This window comes from Strigops habroptila, chromosome Z (genome assembly GCF_004027225.2).
Source record: "Strigops habroptila isolate Jane chromosome Z, bStrHab1.2.pri, whole genome shotgun sequence".
NCBI lineage: Eukaryota > Metazoa > Chordata > Aves > Psittaciformes > Psittacidae > Strigops > Strigops habroptila.
Genome location: NC_044302.2, coordinates 28,777,364 through 28,798,804, shown reverse-complemented (window position 1 = coordinate 28,798,804; position 21,441 = coordinate 28,777,364). Strand labels below are relative to the sequence as shown.

Here is a 21,441-nt window from a genome sequence, read left to right as displayed (position 1 = left end):
CTCGGTCAGGTTAAAGCTATTCCCCCTTGGTCCTGTCCCTATAGGCCCTTGTCCAAAGCCCCTCTTCAGCAGTCTTGTCGGACCGTTTAAGTCCTGGAAGGCTGTTAAAAGTCCCAATGATTGAGGACACTGCCTTGAAAACACACTTGTAAGTGAAATACAGAAGAACCAAAAGAAGCAGTATAGTCTCTTAAAAAAAAAATACTGTGAGACTAGCTATTTCTCCTGTGCTACAAATCATTAAAGTTGCAGGTGTTCTGTATTCTTGGGAACAATTTCGAAAGAAAGAAATCTCTAATCTCTAAAATCACAGCACATCAGGATGCTTCGGAATGACACCATCTAGCCTGGGAGTATAAGGCCGCATGTAAGCAGAAGTCTTGAAAGTCTCTTTAAGCCTAAATCTGTCAGATCGTTAAACAATTTTTAAGTAAAAATGACACTAAAAGAAGAGGTGTTTTCATTTAAATAAAAAAATGCCACTTTGAGTTCCACAGAGAAGAAGGCAGAAGGCGACCAAGTGCAGTATAAACACATTAGAGAACTAAAATATCAAGCACAGGAAACAAATGAAAATACTGTGAAGGTACACTGCTTATCAGGATTTCTGACATGCTAGACAAACTGAATTGGTGCACTTGCTCTGAAAGGAGTTCTCCTACGTATGGGCTTGTTGAATACACAGAAAAGGAGGTGAAGGGGCCATAGCATATGTAAAAATATTTACAGTGACTAATCAGATCTGCAGCTTTAAAGAAAGAGCATGAGATAATTTGCCATATGCTTTAATGGCAGCAACTCTTGGCAATCAGCAAAATACAGCTCAGAAATGCACAATGGTGAAATTATAACGTGTCCACTACGTAGTACCATCTTCTAGATAAAAAACCAACCAACTAAATAGCGATCAAAAATTACCTGTGATCAAAAATTACTCAGAAATTACTGCAATTCATAATCCAAGTTGCTCATGGGAGATTTTAACAATACAGATTCGTACTGAATAATGCAAACAGTCTGACACTGATGTAAGTGGCTCCCTGCTGCCTGGAAGAGAATTCTGTGATCCAGAAAGTAAAAACTTCAACCCCAGGAGAATCTGTGTTGGAAGCAATACTTATTTATAGAGACTCCAACACTCAGGAAAGCTGTAATGGAGGTAATCATAATTGATAGCTTGAATTCAGCACAGAGGCAAGAAATGGGCTCAGAGAGTGCAAGAACAGAAGGAGATGAAGCTGCATCAAGGAAATGCTGGGGCCTTAAGAAAACTGGAAAGTATTATGGAAATAATACAATTTAGCTTTTGCTTTCTGAGGATGGGAAAAGGTGCTCTCTTTCCATTGTGTGTTTACTAAACATCTGCAGACAAAGTTTGTAAATACCAAATGCTCAGTGAAGTATCTCTTAACCGATCGATAAGCTTATTGCATAACAACTGAGCCTGTTTTGAAGCTGTTGGTGCACTTCGACTACACATTGCTCTGACTTAGCCTCAACCTGTGCTTTCCGGCAGTGAGAAGCAGCCAATTTAAGCATCATTTATGCCTGAACAGCTAAAGATGGCAGTAGCTAATAGGAAAGAAAGAGGGCTGAATTCCAGAAGAAAACCAAGAGGTCAGACCAATGCTTCAAAATGAAAAGGGTATGTAAATAAAACAGAAGGCAACACCAACGAAGCAGAACCATTTGTTAGGATGTGAAGCACATAAGCTGGCCAAGGAAATCACCTCCATGTCTTCTGACAATTTTACATCATGGCTGAGACCTTACAAAGCATCTCCATAGCTCATCCATGCCAGAAAGAGACTCGGAAGATCGTCAAGGTGGTACAAATACAGTTCCAAGCCCATTAAGCATTTTAGTGCTATTCTAGTACTCAGTTCTAGATGAGCCTTTCCCTCTCACTTCAGCTGCACTAGTTATTAGCAGAGAGTCTCGGCAGTAGTCAGAAGGATTTTGGGTAGGTGTCCCACAAGGCTTGCAGGACCTGGTGCAATGCAATAGTTGTCTCACACCTGGAAAGTGCTACACACGAGATAAAATTGGAGGGAATTATTCAGGAGATTAGCTAAGAGAAACTAATTATAGTGGAATTAAAAAGAGAGAGAAAACTTAGATGGAGCATTAGGAAAAAACAGTCTGATGTAAACTACTTCAATCTTATAAGTAACACGAAAAGTCATTATTACAAAGTATAGGTATTTGGGATATACCAAACTAGATATACTGTTAGAAAATACATCCCGGAGAAACTTCATTGGCAGGAGAATGGACTGCATGTGTATTTATGCTTTTTTTATTCTCAATCTAGGATATTTCATATATTCTCTGTTGTGGATTAGCAATCTTTGATCTTTGTGAGGTAATTCTGAGATAGCAATCAGTAATTTACATAATTAGCATAACAGCAATTATATGATTACTGTAAATATGTGTAAAACTAATGGTGTAATTAGAATGTGTAATTACTACTTGTAATTACATAATTAGGTATGACGAAATAACTAAAATTCACATAAAAAAAGAAGATACAAGCTCAGCTATAGGAACTGGTATAGTGCAGACTTATGTTGCTGTATAAAAAGAAAATTTATTACTTTAATGCTCATTGTGTTAAAGTTAGCTCAAAAGTAAACGAATGCTAAAAGTTTGTGAACTGTGCCATTGTACTAGAAGAATTCATTGACTTCCCTGAACAGGGGTAGTTCAATGATTACAGGCCGTACAAACATTATTGCCACCCTTATTTATTATTTAACGATAAATCTTCATATGCTTAAATTCATATGCCTAATAAAATGAGTATAAAGAGTGGTATAACAAAAGTATTCAAATATCTACTTTGTGTAGCATTTTCTAATTATTGATTTAAGTAATATATTACTTTTCTCCTAAGTCTTCAAGGCATAGTTGCTACCCAGAGGGAAGTAAAGAATAGATGCTTTTTACCACTGCACTCCAGTGCTGCAATGCCATGTCCCCCTCATTTACCACACCATAGAATCATACAATCACAGAATGGTTTGGGTTGGAAGGGACCTTAAAGCTCATCCTGTTCCAACCCCCTGCCACGGGCAGGGACACCTTCCACTAGACCAGGTTGCTCCAAGACCCGTCCAACCCGGCCTTGAACACTGCCAGGGATGGGGCAGCCACAGCTTCTCTGGGCAACCTGTGCCAGGGCCTCACCACCCTTACAGGGAAGAACTTCTGCCTAAGAGCTCATCTCAATCTCCCCTCGGTCAGGTTAAAGCCATTCCCCTTGTCCTGTCCCTACAGGCCCTTGTCCAAAGCCTCTCTCCAGCTTTCTTGTAGCCCCTTTAGGCACTGGGAGCTGCTCTAAGGCCTCCCGGAGCCTTGCCTTCTCCAGGCTGAACAAGCCCAGCTCTCTCAGCCTGTACACACTTTGCATCTGACAAATTAATAGTTATTGCAAAGCTAACTCATTTTTTAAAGTTTTAAACCCACTGTGCTTGATGTCTACACCAAAACAATTTGATTGTGGTATAGAGTCTCATCATATTTATAAAAATTCTTTAACACTCAACAGAATTATCTTTTCAAATAACTTAGTGTTCTTCTCTACGGACTAGGTGATGGAGCCATGGGTCACAGTTGTCAGTATTTATCTACAGAAGCACCTCCAGAAGATAATTTGTCTATGTGATTGGCTTACCAGTGTAAATCTCCAAAGTCTACTCAGAAAGAGAGACTGTAGGTAGCATATTTTGCAATTCAGTAATGCTCTACTGACATAAGCAGAATTCTTTCATTATTTCAATATACTGAAAATATCTAATTTTTCTTTATATATATGTATGAAAAAATATGTATACATATATATATTTACATATGTGTGTCTGTGTATGTATTTTTATATGTATATACACATATATACTTTCTATGTTCTCCAAAAGAAAAATATGTGTGTGGATATATACACACACATAAAACCAAATCCAATATAATATATAATATATGCAACTTCATACACAAAGATTATTTTTATATACAATTATATATATGCCTATAAAATGAAAAGAAATATGAAATAACATTGCATTTCTGAACCAGAATATGCAATGATTACTTCCAGTAATAGTTTTGAGCATCTCATTTCTACCTAAACAGGAAATTGGTTTTATGTGATCTATAATGCAAGCAATGTTCATGATGCAGCCAAAAAAACAGAAGGGATAAATTCTGAAGAGATGGATGAGATTCCCAGGAGAATGCCAAATGGTAATTCAATTGCACCTTATGAGGAAATACACCAAGTAATTCATCAGGAACTTTTACAGAATAATAGATGTTCATGTTTTACAACTTACTTCAGGCTGCCATATAGCCCGTAAAATTTCTCAAAGCAAATCTTAAACTTTCACTTCCTTCTGTAATTATATATACATTATACTGGATCCCTCAAATCTTTTGCTTGTTGCACATATAAATCCGGAAATTCACTGAGGCTACTTCAAAAAGTTCCCATCCTGTCATTTGTAGTTATTGGTCCATATTGTTTTCTTCTCCATTCTGCCCCATGCACCCACAATGCGAACACAGAAAAAAGAATCATATTCTTCAGCTTTGTCATGGTTTCATTTATTTAGTATGCAACTTGCAACATTTTTCAAAAGTTTTTTTCTCCTACACGTAGTAGATCTTCCTAGAACTAGAAATTCCCATTCTTGAATGTGGATGACTCCAGTCTTTCAGATACTGTTAGATACTATTTTGAATGTAGTATCTAATATTACAAATGCTAATACACACTTTCTTTTTTCTCCCTAAGGTACCATATCATATACTGTAACATATCTTGGGACTATATTAGCTTTTTCCACACCACCATCATCCTTCAGCACCCTTTGTTTGGCTAAAACACACAGGTTTTCTTCTCTGCTGTACTGCAAATATATGAGCCTCCAGGATCTGTTATTAATTGTTAACGCATACTGCACTTCATACCATAGCAGTTTATTCTATTTTTGCTATTCTGGTCTTCAAGATTACCTAGTCTTTCATAAATGAAGAACTCCTTCGTCAGTAACAACGTTAGAAATCAGACCTTTATAATGCATTTGTAGTCAACATTACTGGTAAAATCATTTGAGACTGTTCCCAGGACAGATCCTGGATGAACGCCACTAATGACTTCTCTGTAAACCAATGGTCCCACTTTCAGAGGCTAGAAGTGTAGGCTCTGAAAGTTTAATGAGAAAGTAACATCTATTTTTGCCCTGCTTTTACACCTGTTGATATCTGTGAATAATTACTCTTTAAGGTAGGGTACTTCAGAAGACGAACTCCTAGCCTGAATCGTTTATTGTATTTTTCGACTTCTTGTTTGACTCTCAGATAATAATTTTGCATGCTGCAAATGTTTTCATCATATCAGATGTTTTGCATGACAGATTTCGTGTCCTAAACTTCCGCCATCTTGAAAAGAATAAAACAGCTATCTTGAGCACTATGTATTTGTAGACTAGACAAGTATCTCCATAGTATACTATAGTTGTTTCTGCAAAATAAAATATTTACTTTATTAAAAAAAAAAAGATATAAAAATATGCAATACTTACTCTGTTGGCAGTTTCTTCCCATAAATTCACCTGGACATTCACAGGAATAGTTGGCAACGAGATCTGTACAAATTCCACCATTCTTGCATGGTTCGGCTTCACATTCATTTATATCTGAACAAAACACACAAGATATTGCCAGGATTAGTAAAGAGAAATTGTAAAAGCAATAAGCACGTTTTAAAGCACTAAACTACAATGTAGTTATGCAATTGACATTAGAAGCAAACACACTCCGTAAAACGTGTGATTAAGCAGGGCATGCTTTAGGAAAAAAACACAGATTTAGGTAGTTTCATATACCTACTAAAGTTTTACTATGTCCTATCATGCAACAGCATTTAAAGTTTTGCTCAGCGATTTTTATAGTAATGCCTAGAAAACATCAGGGCCACAAGTCACTGTTTGGCCTTAAAGAAACAAATTCAAGTGGTTCTAACAGAGTACTCATTAGTGATCCTTGGAACTTCAAGAAATGTGGCTACTTCTTTATCAACAGATGCCAGTTAAGAATGTCTCTCAGTTCATCTTAATTCATTAAACATCTAATTGACAAGATTGTTTAACTGTCTAAAAAACTTCCTTTCTATGCATGAGTTAGCAGGCACATTGAAACTAATAGCTTGATCCTGAAGATTGCAAATTTTATTAAATTCAAAAGACAGAAAAGGTGGTTAATTTCATTTGAGTTTCTCTTTTCAGGTAGTCTTTTTTCAAATGCTGCAAGAATACTCCTCCTCTGTGTTTTTCAGTGTGGTAACCTGTAATATCAGATTCTTAAATGCAATATAGTATTTTCAGTCGTCTTAAATAGACAGGTGAAGGACAATGATATCTCATAATTAAAATTCTCCATCTCTGCATTTATGTTTACTCTGTATGGAGTAGAAACATAATATGGATTGTATGTATCATTCTCAGAGGGCTGCATCAATGCATACAGTTAAATATTCAAAAAACAGTAGCCCACACTAGCTTCATTAAGAACTGAAGTACTGTTGCATTAGACACTGTAAACAGCAAATGGAAAAGTAGTCTTTAGCTTGCACTACAATTTTTCTTCACTCAGTTTTGCTTAAGTGCATATTAAATCTAGATACAGTTCCTAATAAAGCACACACGCACGTAACACAGAAGTAAGTTCAAACGAGAAGAGAGAGATGAACTAATTGCATTCACTAGTGGGCAAAATGACCTATGAATTGAAGGATTACTCCTCACTGTTGTGCTGAATCTGCTTCTGTCCCCAAAATGCCAACGTGGTTTGCGCTGTCATATACAATCTAAAGAAAATACTTCATAAATGTTTAAACCTGACGCAATAAGGCTGGTGCAGAAGAAGCAGAATTCAAATGCCAACAAAGCTGCTCTATTTTGGGTAGTTGAGCGTGTAACTTTTGTACTTTTAATTTGGATTTTCACATTTACTAGGAATCTATGTAAAAAAATTCAGTGTTTTAATACATAACTTGCCTAGATCTGATTGATTTATGATGTCTCCAGGGAAGTCTGCACCTCCAAGTCTTCTCTGCAGGTCTAAACAGCTGTGTAGCTTTTAAACTATGTGCGCAATGTATATGAGGTAGGTTGAAAACTGGTGGAATGGCTGGGCCCAAAGGATGGTGATCAGTGGTATGAAGTCTAGTTGGAGGCCACTAACTATCAGTGTAGTTCCGGAGTCAGTACTGGTCTGACCCTGTTCAACATTCTTCACTAATGATCTGGACAGTGGGGCAGTATGCACCCTCAGCAAGTTTGCTGATGACAAAAAACTTCATGGCTGACATGATAGAGGCTTGTGCTGCCACCCAGAGGGATCTCAACAGGCTGGAGAAATGGGCTGAACAGAAACCTCACGAAGTTCAACAATGGGAAGTGCAAAGTCCTGCCTCTGGGGAGGAAAAACACCAGGCACCAGAACACACGGGGAGACCGACCAGCAGGAAAGCAGCTTGGCAGACAAGGGCCTGGGGATCCTGGTGGACAACAAGTTGACCATGAGACAGCAATGCACCCTCATGGCAAAGAGGGTCAATAGCCTCCTGTATTGGGCAGAGCATTGCCATCAGGTCAAGGGAGCTTCATCCTTCCCCTCTGCCCAGCACTGGCAAGGCCACACCAAGGGTGTCGCATCCATTTCTAGGGTCTCCAGTATGAGAGAAACAGGGACATACTGGAGACAGTTCATTGTAAGGCCACTTAGATAATTAAGGGACTGGAGCACCTTGCCCATGAGGAAAGCCTGAGAGAGCTGGCACTGTTCAGCTTAAAGAGGAGGGCTAGGAGGAAACTCAGCAATGTACATGAGTACCTGAAGTGATGGTGCAAGCAGATGGAGTCAGGCTATGTTCACTGGTGGCCAGTGACAGGACAAGAAGCAGTTGGCTCAAATTGAAATACAGAACGTTCTGTCTCAACATCAGACAACACTTTTTCACTCTGAGGATTACTTTTTTTTACTAAGCGGTGGTGTAGGGTGCCCAGGATGTTTGCCGAGTCTCCACCTTTGGAGATATTCGAACACCATTTGAGTACAGTCCTGGGCAACCAGCTCTAGGTGGCCCTGCTTGAGCAGGAGGGGGATGGACCACATGGACTCCGGAAGTCCCTTTTACCCTCAAGTCTCCTATGATTCTGTGATAATCTTCCCATTGCTGTCAACAGAAATGCAGGGACAGATCTTCAGCTAAATGTGGAAGCAAGTTTCAGTTCTCTGAAGCAGAAAAAATTTAGATTTTATACTGAAATTGCTGATGGTTACTGATCTCTAAGCTTCTTTTTAATACTTCTTGTCATACTATTTGTTGCCTATAATGACACCACGTACTGGACAAATAAAAAATCACAGGTTTAATTGAATTTCTGCCTATTAAAGAGAAACAAGTAACAGCTTAGTGTACAAGAAATAAAACCTGCTAAGGGAAATGACCAAAGAACAGACCTGCTCAATTCTAAATTAAATTCTTTATATGTATTTATAAAATTTAACAAGATTCTTCAGCTCCCTATTTGACTTTTTAAGCAAAGCCCATTAACCTTACGTTTTCATCAGGTTATTCATCATTTTAATACAGGCTAACACATTTGTGAGGAAAAAATATCAAGGTCACTGTGAACTAAAAAACATTAAGTGAACATATGAACTATCTCTTACTTGGTGAAATAAAGGTAGCAATTTATCCTCCTAAAAGCTTTTCTGTGTAAAGATATTTTCTCAATATATTTAGATTTTTCTAATTTGTCATTCCTATTGAAATATGCAGGAAAAAATGTACAGCTTTCCAGAATATTTTATATCATCTATGCAATGATGTAGAAAACAGACTGAACTTTAAGTACCAGACACCTTTAAAGCAGTCCTCATATTCTATCTCTACAGAGCAATTACCTATGATCAGTGCAGAAAGATCTAAGTTCTTTATTATTATCTTTGTAACTTGGATTCTACAGTGATTTTTTTCCAGTAATTTGAGAACCTTTAGTCCCATTAGTTCAATCAAACATGTGGTATTTGATGAATGAAGAAATACCAGCTAATTGTGGCATTGTATTTGATAGCAGAACAGGTGTTTAGTTGGAAAGATAATGAACTGAAATGTGTTAAAGAAAGGAGCATAAGTTCTACAGAATTATTTAATTTACTATTCATTATCTCATTTGATTCAATGTGCAGATGTAGAGTATTTAATTAAAAGTGGTTCCTGCAAATTGTGGTCAGATTTTGTTCAAATTCCTAGATGTGTCAATTACGATACTAAACTTTACACCAGCTGGTGTGTTTCCTTCTTCTTAAACACATATATTCCCTTTCAAACTTTGTTGTATCGTCATGATTAGCAGTAAATCCAAATAGAAATTTTAAGATGACAGAGTTTCTGGAGTAGCTGCTCCTAAAGACAATAAAGACTCCTAAAGAAAAGCTCTCTGTATGTTTCCAGATACAAATTCTTCACTGACTATGCAATCAACCTACTTATGTTGGAAGAACATGCTTTTAGAGTAAATAAACTAATACAAAGTAAAATCACTGTAGGTTACTCATGATTTTTCAGGTAACTTTATATTTTGTGCCAGGTCAGATTTTGCAGTGTAATTCAGATAACAGCATTATGCATTGCAGCAACTAAAATGCAGGTATCTGGGTACTAACAGAGAATTCAAGAGTTACTCACAGAGGAACCTCGTAAGACTTAGATACTAAGTGGAATGGATTTCTGAAGAGTTTGAAGTACCAGACACTTTCTAAATAGTGTCCAGATTGGCTAAAATCCCCAAAATCCATACAAAAACCCCCAAGCCCTGAAAACCCAATCCTGCCCATGCCCAGTCTCCCAATATTTCTCTATTGAAGATGGATTATTAAATGAATAGTGGTTCAGGAACAAGGAAACACTGACCATTTTCTGAAAAATAGACTGTTCCTTGAATAGTAATAGCTTGAAAGTCTAAGGCAGTTGATTAATAAAGAAAGGCTATATGAAGGTTTCTTTTTATGCTGAAGATGATTAAATTTACATTTCCTGCCTCCTAAGATCAAAACATAACTACAACGCTATTAAGCACACTTCTGTTTGAAGCACAGTCATTGTGCACCCTGGAACAGAAGTATGCTGTCAGAAACTGGGAAAGTAAAAGAGAACTTCACTATATTACATAGTGATTTGGAGAATCCACCATGAGGGTTTTTTCCTTCTTTGCTGGATTATATATATTTTTTTAATCCTTCACGTATTTAATACACATGAATGAAAACTAGTACTGTCCTTGCAAATATAATATAATTAAATATACATAATCTTCATTTTGGACTTTACCTATTAAGTAGAGTCACATCTGTTTTCCTGAAAAATCACCCCAGATTAAATGGATATATAAATTATTTAACTGTTGTAATAAAAAATTTAACTTCCAGTAATTTGAGTTCTTCAGCAAGCTACTTGTTGTAAACCTGACTTTCTGTGATGAAGGAACTGACAAGCTCAAATCAGTTGCTTTTGCCAATGCAGCCTGTGTTTTGGCTGCAAATGCACACCATTATCTTGTTCCTGTTCCCTGCTTACTTGTTCGTTACGTAGCCCAAATTCCTGGTTCCTCCCACCTGAACCCTTGTTTCTGATCCAGGACTATCTTTTGCAATACAGGCTTCCTGAAGTTCCCTCCTGCTGACAAGCACATTCTTTCTTATCCTTTGATTTCATACTCATTTTGGCTTCCTGATTACACTTGGTCTGCTCATCTCAACTCTAAGTCATGTTTTTAATCAGTCTTCTGTCTTGTTAGAATGGTTGGCCCATGACTGAAAATAGCCTACAGGTTCAAGTGTCCATACTGGAAGACTGCTTGGCCTTTATTAGGAGCACTGATTAGACATAAACCTGTTATGCTTTACTAATATTGCTAATGTGTTGTTTTTTGTTGTTTTTTTTTTTCTCCCTAACAAAGCCAATTCAATATATAGCAAACAGATAGGAGCAGAAGATCAACTGGTTATAACCTCTGCATCATAGGGCTTCCATGAAGACCCACAGCTATACACTGGATAAAGATCAATTCCCAATATGAGAAACATGACACCCTCCTTGCCCCCCAATTTTATTTTATTTTGTAACAAAACCAGAAAACTTAGGAACTTTCCTACCCAGTTCTACTTCAGAATAAAAATTGCTGATAACTAACAACATGTTTTAACACTTTTATATTTGGAAATCAGTAAGGTAAAGTGGAGAAACATGTAGCATGGAATATTTATCTTTTAGCTGGACCTTAAGTCTAGGATTTTCTTGAAGTTGCTTGATAGTTTTTGATAGATTTTTAAATGCATTCTCCATATTTTTCCCTTTATTCTATATTGATCCTGAAAGATTAAATTACATGAATAAGTACTATATCAGTAAGACCACAGAGTGTAGGATTTTGCTTGCAAAAGTTTGCAATATCCTGTTACTGTTTAAATGTAGGTTTTCAGATATTCATATTTTCATTATTACTTTCCTAACAAATACCATGAAAATCAGATTATGTACTCTTTTTTGTTATTACAGGTTGGTACCAATTTGCTCAAGCACCATAGTTTTTTAATGAGACATTAAATGGTAAAGATCCACTGAAAAGAATAAAATTATACCAGTTTTATTTGGTAAAGAATCTGACTCAATGGAATCAATTGAATTTTGATTTCAATATGGCTATTGAAACACTGACCTACTCAGTTAAATGATGATAAAATTTGAAGGATTACAGCAATTCACATTTAGAAGGACATCTCTCCTTTAAGAGTAGGAGACTGGTAAAATATTGTGTGGAAAAAAAAGAGTCATTAAACTGTTCTTTCTCATATTTCTGTGTTTTACTAAAACAAACCTAAATTGTAAATGTCTCCTAGATGAGGACAAAGGCACTTTTTTCCTAAAAAGCTAAAATAAATACATAAATAAATTAAATTGTATTTAAACAAAATGAATAAACATCACCCAAAAGTTTGCAAGCACAGGTAGATCACCTTCAATTTTTGGTTAAAAAATTCAAAAGAGATAAGTAACTATAGGTTAATTATAGGTTTAAAAAAGTTTCAAACCTGTTTCTGAATAAGTTTTTGGCTGTAGTTAACGTGAACAAAAAATAAGGTGTAACTTCAGCTATAACTGTCCCTTTATTTAACCAGGACTATACAAATACAAGCACTAACCCATTACTGGCAAAACCCCGGTGTGAAACATCTAAAAAGAACTGGAGCATATTCCCATAAAATCTGGGAATTTAGTATATATCATTAAATCTCAACCAGACATATTCAATGGATGTTGAGCATACAACAGACATCTGTTAAAATTCAGTGATTTGATTATTTTTTTCAAAGTTAGTTTCCTGAACACAGAAGGCTCTAAAAATGCTGTGCCAAATTGTGTCATATGGAAGAAAACCACTGTTCAGATACCCTTATTATCTGATCTTCAAAGAAAGCAGAAAACAGCTTCACAGTTCAGATGAAAAAGTACAAGCGTCTTGCTCCTCGCCCTTAGCGGCTAAACATTTTATCACCCCTACTGTCATTATTCTAGACAAAGTTTTCCTTCTCCGCAAGTATTCGGTACAACATACCATGGTAAATGTCCTCCAGAATTATCTGTCACAGAGCTGCCTATTACAATCTTTCCTTAACCATTCAGTACAAATATTTCAGACAGTACTATTTTTTTTAAGAAGAGAGCAAGCCAGGTAAGAGAGTTACTAAATTTGTGTTCTGAAGCCAAGAGGCATTCTAAAGAAACAAAATAGAAATAGAAATAATGTCTAGACATTATTTCTAGACATAAGTCAGAACTTTTAGTTTGACTATGCAAGAATGTTTGAGATACCCTTGTAACCAGCAATATACATTAATGTATTTAAGTAAATGTAAATTTTTATAAACCTGTTTTTTGATACACTTTTTATTATGACTAATTTCTTTCTGCACCAGTTTATTTATCATCTTTACCACCTATAATTTACACCTCTGTTCACAGTAATGCTGTTATCAGTGAATCAGTGGTAGCATCCATCTGCAGAATCACATTTTAAAATAGATTTATTATCTAAAGCATTTTCCTATCTTTCTTCATGTTCTACAATGGCATTTTCCCAATGCAACCCCCACTCAAACAAAAATTTACAAATTCAATTTAAAGTTTCAATTCACTTATGCATACATCCCCATACTATAGTAACTATAACCACAGTTTCAAAATGATACGATTAACCGTAGAAGTTGTAGAAAAGTAAGAATAAAAAGAAAAAATCAAGAAAAAGACCCAATGAGATATTTTGCAGAATATTATTCCTCTTTTGGCACTTTGAGTTAAGGCTAGAGGAAAAAAAAAATAAATAAAAAATCATTAGCCAATTTAAGAATTGCTAGGAACATACAGAGGCAATCTCTATGAACACTTTAAAGTTTATGCAGCACTCCAATAAAAACATCTAGTGTTTTATGTGCTGTGCACATTTTATAATCTGCAGGTTTTCCAGCAAGAGAGCAAATATGAATTATTTCTGTATTTTTACATTCCAAAAGTTGTTTTCACTGTTTTCCTTTGAAACTACTGGTAACTATGAAAAAGAATGGTGACATCACAGAACTCATGTCATAAAAATCTAATGGGAGCTTCTAGAGAGAGTATAAAGGTGCCTGTTGACTTCAAAGGACTTTGAGCATATTTTAAATAACTTAGGGCTCTACAGGAATCTTTGCCACAGTAACTATACATCTTGCATTCACAGCAATATTTGTGTCTTTTTCATACTTTCTTGAGGTTACATTTACATCCTTATTTCTGCTTTAAAAGCTCCCATAAAATAAATGAGAAAACTGACTATTTGTCTGATCATACAATGAAATTGGAGTCTGCATAGGTGCCTACTTTCTTCCTTGAAAAATTTTAATCTTTTAGTTGTAGTCATTAAAAAGTTAGTATCATTTTCTCTGTGGAGTCTTACTTCTAACACTGGTCTATGACAGTATTTTCTGATCTTCTATTTACCTGTTTAAATGCATATCTAATTCCTGTTCATCTGAGGGAATTTAAATTCAATAGAATTTTGGAATAACATTCTCAGGACCTTTCTTATTAGTTTTAAAATAGTTGGTACTTTAAAAATCTTTATATAAATTGAAGCAGATTTTTAATTTTTAATTACTTTTGATGAAAACCTAGGCATGATTACCTTTGTCCCATTGAGTAAACTTATCATTTAATTTTACACTGTGGAAGCATGTCTTCAGGGCAACAATTCCTATAGTTTCCAATGAACCTTATTAAAATAATTGGCTGTTTATAAAACAAGCATCTGACAAATCATTTTAACTGTAGTTGAGAAAAAAATCTTATTAAAAAGTGAATCAACATGAATCATTTTTTATTACCAACAATGCTCCAAGAATCTCAACTTCATGAGTAAACTTAAACTATCCGGCATTAGACTGTAACTGCTAACTAGATTATTTGTTAAAATACTGTAGGTGGGCTCATGGCAAGAAGTCTTTATTTTTAACGCAAGTTTGAACCCAGATCAGTAAGTTAGTGTATTTCCCTTCACATATGCCCAAATAATTGTATTCTTTCAAAATACAGTTGTTTATGCATTTCAGAATGGAGTGAGCATAGGGATGCATCTTTTTCACATGAGTACAGTTATGGCATGTGTTTTGAAAAATGTTATTAGACGAACAAGTCCTGAAGGATATGATGATGGATGTTCTAAAATGACTAAAACAGATGGTTATATTTGTTCACGTCTGTATCTGATATACGGCATGAAGTGTATTCCTTTATGGCCAATCTATATACATCTCATTTAAACCCTCATAAATAGTGGCCTGTGGGACTTCAGTGCACTTATGGTGCATAAATGCACATGAATGTGCTGCATAAAGGTCATTTCTACTCTTTGCTAATACCTTTCAAATTCATACTTCTAGTTGCTCATAAACATATGCATATTTTACTGGTTATGAATCTTCTTTTTAGATTTAATCATAGAAATAATCTAGCACTGTAAATAGGAGAATGGGTTAGATCTTTTGGCAGAGTTCTCTAACCTTTTTTCCCCTCTGGTGGCTGTGAAGTACAACAGTTTCTTACGTTTAACTTACACAGACACGTAATAGATTAAGAACACGTTTATAACTCACTTAAGATAGGTGGACAGTGAGGTGGATTGAAACTGGCTGAATGGCTGGACCCAGAGGGTCGTGATCAGTGGTATGAAGTCTAGTTAGAGGCATATCATTGGTGATATATCCCAGGCATCAATGCATGGGTCAACACTATCCAATGTGTTCATTAATGATCTAGACAGGATAAGGACAGAGCACACCCTCAGCAAGTTTGCTGATGACAGAGAACTGGGAGGAGTGGCTGACGTGATAAAGGGTTGTGCTGCCATCCAGAGGGACCTCAACAGGCTAGAGAAATGGGCTGAACAGAAACCTCATAAAGTTCAACAAGGGGAAGTGCAAAGTCCTGGAGGTCTGCTGTTCCTGGAGGAACAACACCAGGCACCCGTACATTTGAGGATGCTGCCCAGCAGGAAAGCAGCTTGGCAGACAAGGGTCTAGGGATCCTGGTGGACAGCAATACACCGTCATGGCAAAGAAGACCAACAGCCTTCTGGACTGCATTAGGCAGAGCATTGTCATCAGGTCAACCGGAGGTGACCTTCCCCTCTACTCAGCATTTAGGAGACAAAGAATCATAAGATGGTTAGGGTTGGAAGGGACCTTCAAAAATCATAGAATTATAGAACAGTTAGGCTTACAAAGGTCCTTAAGATCATTCCAACCTAAATGGAATGAAAGATCATTCAAACCTAAACCATTCTGTAATATATGCATATAGCATGTATGCCATGTATATAGTATGTATTATCTGTGGCAAATACACTTATTTGCTAACCATTTATGAATCATTTTATCATTTGGACTATGGTAATATCCTGGTCTCCTTTGCAAAGCTGAAAAGGAAGACCATATCTCCTTCCCTATAAAAGAAGCAAAATGTGTATGAAGTAGCTTCCCCACATCACCAACGACTGTCCGGTACAGGAAGGCAAATACTTTTTTCAGCGACTTCTGTCTCCATCTGACTGACAGCTCTATTATGCACCCTGGTTGCTCTTCATGACTCACAGAGAGTTACATGCCCTGCACTAAAAACACCTCTCAGAACTGGAACTTTTATTTATGGCAGCTGGCCCATGCAATGTCACCTTTGCTTGATGATCGCATCAAATAAGACCTATCCAAGTAGGTTTATGCATTTTCCACAACTATATTTAGCAGTTTAGGAATGGCCTTCCAGTCTATACATATAATCTGCATCATAACTTAGGGCCCGGGTGGCACAATGCCTGTAAAAGATCTCTATATTGGCTGAGAAATAGGAGGAGTTTCTTTCTTAGAGTTCTGAAATAATGAAGTCAGAAATAAATACTGTAAACTCTGATTTTTACATTCAGGCAAAGGTTCTTTTCACCTTTCACTTTTTTCCTAAATTTGGGGTATATCTCCTGCAATATTATTCTGAAGGTCCCTTAAATATTAAGTATGACTGACTAAGAAAATAGAAAGGGTAAGAAAAGAGCAGACTAATTTCTTTCTAGCAATGAAAAGTACTGGTATGGAAGAGAATATTGCTTCTGAATAAACTCTAAGAACATGACAGTAATGATTGTATGCATAAACAGCTTTGCTAGATACACAAAAGGATCACATTGAATACATTTTCAGAACCAGATGCCTTGCTGACTTGTGTAGAGGATAAAATGAAATCTGACAATATTACAAACCCTACCTATTATTTGCAGGTAAATAGCTATTTAAATTCTCTTTTATGATATAATGCGTACACATCTGGACTGCGGAACAACAATTCACTGCTAATGCTTTGTTGTAAGGGGGCAATTTCTGAATGCTATCATTTTTGCTTATTCATGGCCAAGCACAGATCCTGGCAGAAGTCCTTTGAGACGATAAGCAACTACTGAAGCTCTGTGCACTTGGGCAGAAAAGTATCACAGTAAGAACTAATAAGCTCCTCTAGAAAGACACAGGAGTATGAATGCCTCTATTAACAGCAGCTACTGAAGGAGGTTTATCACTTTCAGCATTATATCTCATCTGTTAGAAATGCAGAGATGCCAGTTCCATCTTTATATCCCTCTGGATGTTCCTGTCTCGCTACTGCTCAGGACCTAGTACTGGCTACATTCAGTGACTTGATCCCACTAAAAATCCCTTCTTGTGGTTTAGTTTGTACACTTTCAGACCAGCCTGCTGAGATCGCTCAGACTGAAGTCTGATGGGGATATATTCTCAGGGAAGATGGACATCATCACTTTTGGCAGTATCAGGTAATCACAGCAGAGGATTAAACAAAATCCAGGCAAGATCATAAGACTTCAGAAAACCAAGGGTCCCTCATGATGTCAGGCATTAGTAAGTCATAAGAAAAGGAAGATAACGAAGATCTATTCATTGTTTTCAGCGTACTTGGAGAAAAACGTAGGCAAAACCAGGTTACAACTACATTTGTAAGTAGCCTGGTCTTACAGAATTACAGTTGTAGAGTGAAATGATAAGAGCTGAGGACACAATGTCTGCACGCCCCTACACATCTCAGGCATGTTTTCTCTGTTCTAGGCTGGTGGGTAGATGGAATGCCCAGTGTGTACATGAGGAATTTTAACTACCAGATAAATTTATTTTAGATTATTTTCATCTCAAAGGGATCCAGTTCTTGTGTTCTGAGACTGCTGTCACATGAAGCAAAGCACAGTACGTAGAGATGATAAAGAGATTTTCTTTAAAAATGCAATCCTGATTCAAACTAAAACACTCATCCAGATGCCCTACAGAAATAATTGTATATTATTTAACACATCAGAATAAATGCAAGTGAGAAGAATATACTGGCTATTAATATGCAAATGTGACAGCACCGTTGAGTTTTGCTTGAGGTATTTTATGAATACAAAGGGAATACATTTGTAATGCAGATTGGTATATACTATTAGACTATTATTATATTAAGCTTCAACCCAGGTACTGTTTTTTTAAGGTTTGCACATATAAGTCATGAGTCTGATGCTGTATGCTCCTTCTGTCCCTCAGCATACTGCTTACTTACAAATAAACCCACTGATCTCGTAAGTGTATAAACATGAATAAATACACAGCCATGTGCCAGCATGGGTTCCTAAACCAAATACAGTATTTTAATTCTGCATCCTCAACACACTTACACGCAGATGGTCGACCACAGCAGTTTTTAAAGCAGCAGAACAATAAAAATAAAAATTAAAAAAAATTAAAAAAAAAAAAAAATCTAAATTGCAAAGCCCATCTTTTTTTCTAACAGGTGCTTCCTACACAGATGGATCAGACTGCCACTGTGTGACAAAATTCAAAATTATAAGTTTTGTCTCATTAAATAATGAGGTTTCATATAAAGATTTCATTTATCTTCATTATCTTCCTCACAGAAATGTTCTGGTATATCTGTAATGAATCTGTGAGTGTAACAAAGACTGAAAGCAATCATTTCTTTAAAGCTTGGTGTGGCTGTGCTGATCCTAAACCATCACAATGGCTGAAACTGTCTTATGATTTGCTGTACCTACTCAAATGAGCACAAAAAGTGGGGAGAAGGAACAAAGAACAGATGCTTCATTCAGCTTCAGTTTTGCCTGTGTTCTTCCTCTAGCTGTCCATAATTCTACAGTGGTTCATTGATTGTTCTCTTGTGTGAGATTGAGTGCACTCTCGGCAAGTTTGCAGTTTCTCCTGGAGAAACTGGCTCCTCATGGCTTGCATGGTATACTGTTCACTGCGTAAAAAAGTGGCTGGATGGCTGCACCCAAAGAGAGGCAGGGAATGGAGTTAAACCCAGTTGGTGGCCATTCATAAGTGGTGTTCCCCAGGGCTCAGTATTAGGGCCAGTTTTGTTTAATATCTTTTTTAACGATCTGGATGAAGGGATTGAGGGCACCCTCAGTCAGTCTGCAGATGAGACCAAATTAAGCAGGAGTGTTAATCTGCTTGAGGGCAGGAAGGCTCTGTAGAGGGATCTGGACAGGCTGGATTGATGGGCTGTGGCCAATGGTATGAGGTTCAACAAGGCAAAGTGCCAGGTCCTGCATGTGGGCCACAACAAGCCCATGAAACACTACAGGCTTGGGGAAGAGGGGGTTGGTAAGCTGCTCAGCAGAAAAGGACCTGGGGTTGTTGGTTGGCAGCAGCTTAACATGAGCCATCTTCTAGCCTGTATAAGAAAGAGCATGGCCAGCAGGACCAGGACAGTGATCGTCCCCCTGTACTGGTGCACTGGAGCACTAGTGAGGTGACACCTCAAACCCAGTGTTCATTTCTGGTCTAGTGGCAGGCTTGGTAGTGCTAGGTGAGTGGTTGGACTTGGTGATCTTAAAGGTCTTTTCCAAACTAAATGACTTACGATTCTGTGAAGCCAAGTTGACATGCTTGAGGGAAGAGATACCATCCAGAGGGATCTTAAAAGACTAGAAGAGTGGGCCCATGAGAATCGCATGAAGTTCACCAAGGCCAAGTGCAAGCTAATGAACCTGGGTTTGGGCAATCCCCAATAACAATACAGATTGGTGCATAAATGGATTGAGAGAAGCCCTGCAGAGAAGGACTGGGAATACTAGTGGACGAAAAATTGGACATGAGTCAGCAATGTGCGATGGCAGACCATAAAGCCAGCCATATTCTGGGCTACATAAAAAGAAACATGGCCAGCAGGTCAACAAAGGAGATTCTCTCCCTCCGCTCTCATGAGACCCCACCTAGAGTACACGTACATGTTAGTTAGTGGATCTTCCTCCAGAGTACAGCTATGAGAGCAGTCAGAGGGCTGGAACACTTCTCCCAGTGAAAAAGTCTGAGTGAGTTGTGGCTGTCCAGCCTGGAGAAGAGAAGGCTACGGGGAGACTTTAGAGCAGCCTTTCCATATAAAAAGGGGGCTTTAAAGACATATGGAGAGAGAGTTTTTACCACAGCCCATAGTGACAGGACAAGGGGCAATGGTTTTAAACTGAAAGAGGGTAAATTTAGATTAAACCTCAATTAGAAATCTTTTATGATGAAGACGGTGAGGCCCTGGCACAGGTTACCCAGAGAAGCTGCAGCTGCCCCATCCCTGGCAGTGCTCAAGGCCAGGCTGGATGGGGCTTGGAGCAATCTGGTCTAGCGGAAGGTGTTCCTGCCTGTGGCAGGGGGTTGGAACTGGATGAGCTTTAAGGTACCTTCCAACCCAAACCATTCTGTGATTCTATGATTTTACAATCTACATCATCCACTGGGTCAGAGCTGCAAGTATCACCACATTCAACAATAATAATTCCATACTGATGTAATAATATGGTTTCTGCTTGATGAACTTTCTTGAAGTTACATTGCGTAAGTGATAATTTGGGAACACTTTGATATTATAAGCCATTTAGCATCACAAGACTATGTCAAATAAACTCATATTGAAAGCTTTAAGAAAAAGGCTTATGACTGTACAGAAAGCTAAGGAAAAGCATTCTTTGACAATTAGAAAAATGGACTCACATAAAGAGATGGAACACAGGCTTATTCACAAAGCTCACTGCTTGTCCAACTGACAAACGTGAAAGTAAAATTTTGTGATAACAGAGATCAGTTAGAACCAGTAACATTATTTAAAAGACCACGCTATCAAGAAAGGTGAGTTTAGTTTTTTCCATCACTGTTACTCCATTTAAAGTCTGCTTTCCTTTGCAGAGCCTTTTTGTGCTAAATCATTGCTACGATAGCATTGAGAGCATTCCCACAGAGTAGGCTAAGACTGAACAAAAAGAAAATGCACAGTCATCACACTTCTGGAAAGCTGCCAAAATGAGAATATTGAATTTGGGAAATGAAATACAGACAGCAAAGCAGTAAGAAATGCTTATTTTCTCAACTCAAGTTCTGAAAGGGAAGGGAAGGAAAGAATAGCATTTGATGTTAGAAAATTTCCAGTGAACAACCCTGTACTGCTTTTCATAACGATTGAACACATACTTTTCAGTAAGTATGAAAGGGAACCTGAAAAAGGAGAAAACAAAAGAATAAAATGACATTGAGGTTCTAGATACTAGTTTTTGCTTGTTTGAATGCATAATCTTGAAGAAAATTAAAAATACTTATATAGTAGATTCGCATGGAATAATGCAGTATTAAGTGACAAAGAATGAGTGTAACAAATCAAGAGATACTTAATTCATTGCTGCTGCTCTTATCCAAGGAAACTTTCTATTGATGTAAACTAAAGTTTGAATGATGAATGTGTTATCA

The 21,441-nt window shown here is 37.2% G+C and overlaps 1 protein-coding gene across 2 annotated transcripts in view; it reads right to left on the bottom strand.

Moving 5' to 3' along the window:
* Positions 1–21,441, bottom strand: part of EDIL3 (EGF like repeats and discoidin domains 3) — a 261,821-nt gene that overhangs the window by 105,082 nt on the left and 135,298 nt on the right. For both annotated transcript variants that reach the window (XM_030469925.1, XM_030469926.1), the window contains one exon: positions 5,586–5,699. In XM_030469925.1, the coding sequence (XP_030325785.1) occupies positions 5,586–5,699 (114 nt within the window). The remainder of the gene's footprint in view (positions 1–5,585; positions 5,700–21,441) is intronic.